Source organism: Frankliniella occidentalis, unplaced genomic scaffold (assembly GCF_000697945.3).
Source record: "Frankliniella occidentalis isolate FOCC.00 unplaced genomic scaffold, Focc_3.1 Scaffold35, whole genome shotgun sequence".
Taxonomy (NCBI): domain Eukaryota; kingdom Metazoa; phylum Arthropoda; class Insecta; order Thysanoptera; family Thripidae; genus Frankliniella; species Frankliniella occidentalis.
Window position 1 is genome coordinate 1,116,103 of NW_026267165.1, and position 3,624 is coordinate 1,119,726.

General features: G+C 57.0%; 1 protein-coding gene across 1 annotated transcript; it reads left to right on the forward strand.

The window, feature by feature from the left end:
* The first annotated feature begins 1,344 nt into the window (after window positions 1-1,344).
* On the forward strand, window positions 1,345-3,618 carry LOC113213979 (uncharacterized). The gene is made up of 3 exons (XM_026433206.2): window positions 1,345-1,626; window positions 2,009-2,219; window positions 2,459-3,618. The coding sequence occupies exons 1-3, from the start codon at window positions 1,388-1,390 to the stop codon at window positions 2,714-2,716; spliced, it is 708 nt and encodes a 235-aa protein (XP_026288991.1). The 5' UTR covers window positions 1,345-1,387; the 3' UTR covers window positions 2,717-3,618.
* Window positions 3,619-3,624: the final 6 nt, after the last annotated feature.

The window sequence follows — 3,624 nt, forward strand, 5'->3', positions numbered from 1 at the left end:
TCTTCATCTCTCTCTCAGACACTCTCTCATTCTCCCACTCCAAGTGACATGCCAGAGATGAATGGTGAGAGATGAACATTACATTCACCCCCCCCTCTTTAGCTTTAGCTGACTTAACTGCCGCTGCAACATTGCGTCAGGGTATCGGCCCCTCCCGTAGCATCCGCTCGCGTCAACTCGCGTCAGCAGAACCCCACCCCGCCCCGCCCCGCCCCGCTCCGCCCTGCCTCGCCCCGCCCCGCGGGTGAGCGGGCAGCCCAGGTGAAAGTTCGTGTCACACCGGAGGAGTGTGTGAGCAGGGCGTTATCCCCGCCGTGCAGGATGTCCGGCTGGAGTCCAGGGGGGACGCCCGTTCAGGACTTGTCCAGGACACCCACCCAACCCGACCAGGCGGGCCGCGGGTCACTATGCGGTCCGAGGCGATAAACCGATAGTAGTCTTATGCGGGCAGCGAGGAAAGGGGAAGGACTGAAAGCAAAGGGAGATCGAGGAGATATACGGGTGCTTTACAGTCCATATAACATAGTTGTAGCTTACTGGGTGGGCTGAACCGTCCGCGCCAGCAAGAAATGCTCTGCCCTCTCCTCTGTCCCTCTCACACACACACACACACACACGCACGAACGTGCGCGCGCGCGCACACGCGCACACACACACACACACACACGCGCGCGCGCCGGAGCACGCACGTGCCCGCACCGCTGGCGTCCGCCACCTGTTTGCCTCCGCGCATTACCATAAGGCCCTACGGCACCGCGCAGGGCCCTCCTTATGGCCCGCCCTGTTTTCCGTTTGCGCGGGGAATGCCAAGGGCCAAGTGTCCCGCTGCTCGCCGCGGCCCGGCCCGGCCGTTCCTTATCCGGAGGACGGCGCCTGGAGTACGGCGGCGCCAGCCGAGCCCTCCGGGAGCGGCCCGCCCCGCCGCCAGCGTGCCACCCGGCTGGGCTGTGCAGGTCCCCTAGTAGGTAGGCAACGCGACGGAGCGAGTGCGCCGGTGTCGGGCGGGTCTGCCTATGCACAGGCGCTCCGAGCTCTGCGCTCCTGCTCTACCCCGCTGACGGAGGCGGTCACGGGGTTCGCTTGACCGGTGCGCCAGCTTCGCGACGGTCAGCCGCCCCACCACCCTGCTCCGCCGCCTTTTTATTCACTCTCACAGAAGGTGAAAATTGGCGGCAGTAAAAAAAAAAAGCTAAACTGGCAGGGGCCTAACTGTATCTCGCCGAAATGGGAGAGGAATGTCAGAAGCTGCCTTGCGGGGTGGGCTACGAGGCGAGCAGACCCCCCAGGCCGGCTCCTGGCCACCCGTGTTTCGAGGACGATGGACACCCCCCGATTGACGCATAATCCCTCTCTTTTTGTCATTGCCGCAGGTTTCTCCGTGGGCCGGATGAAGATGAAGAACATGTCGCCGGTGTTCCTGCTGCCGCCGCTCATGTTCATGGGCATGATGCCCTTCATGCTGGCCACGCTCAAGGGCGTGGTGGTCAAGGCCATGATGCTCAACCAGATGGCCTTCATGTCCACGCTGTGGATGACGGTCCGCGACGTGGTGTTCGGCCCGCGGCCCATCGTCAAGTACTACAACTACGGCTACAAGCCCGCGCCCCGCCCGCCCGTGCACTACAGGTGAGCCCCCCGCCTTCGCCTGTATGGTAAAACTGGCCCCACCCCACTAACGTAAAGACCTTAAAAAAGTAAATAAAAAAATTGAGGCTTGTATTTATAGTAAAAGACTCCTCGAGCACAACCGAGCGAGTACGCCGGTGCCGAGCGGGTGTATTTACACGCAGGTTCGCCTGGGCTCGGCCTAGTAGTAGACTGATTCCGCAGAGCACTCAAGGTGTGTTTCTCTCTTACACCCAATGGCCGTGCCACATGAGTAAGATAAAGGAAAGAGGCACGAAAAGGCTGTGCCGAATCAAGCTACGGGCCAGGGGGGCGGTTGCTCTGCGCTACCCTTCTCCTTTCAATATCTGTCTAACGCCAACCTCCCTCCTGCCCCCTGCAGGCAACCCTCGCCGCCCGCCCACGTTGACCACCACGTGGAGCACCACCACAGCGAGCCGGTGCACTTCGAGCACCACCACGAGGAGCACCACCTGCCCGACCACCGCGTCGAGCACCACGTCGAGCACCACGAGACGCACGGCGCCTCTCCCTTCTTCCACGACGAGGCGAGCAGCGGCGAGGACTCGTCCCACTTCCAGGACTACGCACAGGTAGGGGCCTGGGGGGTAGGCGATAAAAGCACGGGCAGTGAGTTCGGAACATCGGGCTGCTGCTTGACCGCTCTCAACAGAAATAGGGTGCACCCGTAAACATGAGGGGAGAGGGGGGGGGGGTAAGCAAAGTAGTTTTTCATTTTCAGCTCTTTATCCTGGCTGCGGGCGCCCTTGGGGGTGCCCTACTTGTACAGAAGGGTAACGACGCCTGACGCTCGCCATTCTCCGTTCCCCAGGACCTCTCGTACGTCGGCGCCGACGACCGAAACGACCGGAACGACCGGCGCGGCGTCAAGCAGCAGCAGCAGGACGGCCTCCTCGACGAGGACGACGACGCGGGCGCGCCGCTGCCGCAGGCCTCCGCCTACCGCCGGCCGGCGCGGCCCCAGGCCCAGCAGGGCGTGGCGCAGCTGGCGCAGCACTACGAGTCGCAGGCGAGGCCCAACCGGCTGCGGTACGCGGCGGTCGGACAGGCGTCCAGGACTGCGGCGTGAGGCGTGAGCGCGTCGCGTGGCAGGGGGCAACCACCGCTATCACATCTAGGGATTTTTAAACTTTTCTAGAGGAGTATTTTTTGGGAGAAATTTTCCATTATTATTGTTTGAAAATATCCTCATTTTTTTCCCTATGAAATTTCAGTTTTTTCTGTAAAAATTTCGGATTTGAAAATCCCTAATTACATAGGGCCATCGCGATATGATGGGTGCGATGTGACTTTCTTTCGCGCTTACACCTCTCTCAATCTTCTTAATCCCCTACGCACTCGTGTCCCCCTGGGTCTAAAGTCTGCAGAACGTAAGGGCCACGCAGAAAGCCATTTTGTTCGAGCATGTAAATTAAGGGTGTTGTTGCTTTCTCCTTCTTGCTCCCCTGTGATATGTTTGGCGAAAAAACTCCAATCAAATGTTTCATCTCTGAAAAAATCAAAAGGAAAGGCTAGAAGCAAAAACTGTGCACTTGCGGTCAACTCAACTATTACATCGTTTGATGTTGAGATATATGTTTAAAAGTATTTTTTGTCTTTCCTTAAAAAATGTATAGAAAGTGAAAACTTGTTGATATTCTTATATTGTGATTGGGGAAATACCCCATTACAACGTATCTCTAAAATCGAAGGCATTGTTGCCGCGAAATGTGGAGTGAATACTTAGTCATAAAAGCGCTCATCGAGAGACACTGCTTTCTCCATCTCATAGCCGTTCAAATCAATTAATATTGTAAGTATTTATTGACTATTTATTATTTGGGTAATGTTATTACGAGCATGGATTCTTCACTCATTTAATAGAGTGCGATCTTTATGGATACATTGATGTTAAGAAGGGTTGTTATGTTTAATCTTCTTGTGGCCCTCGAAGTCCAGTAACAGATGCATTTTCAGGTCGGCTACCTCGGCATCTAT

What these genes read in the sequence shown, in the direction of transcription:
- LOC113213979 (XM_026433206.2), top strand. Translation starts at nt 1,388, where the DNA reads ATGAAGATGAAGAACATGTCGCCGGTGTTCCTGCTGCCGCCGCTCATG. An exon ending in CGCCCGCCCGTGCACTACAG is followed by an intron (nt 1,627 to 2,008) that starts GTGAGCCCCCCG and finishes TGCCCCCTGCAG; the next exon opens with GCAACCCTCGCCGCCCGCCC. An exon ending in ACTTCCAGGACTACGCACAG is followed by an intron (nt 2,220 to 2,458) that starts GTAGGGGCCTGG and finishes TCCGTTCCCCAG; the next exon opens with GACCTCTCGTACGTCGGCGC.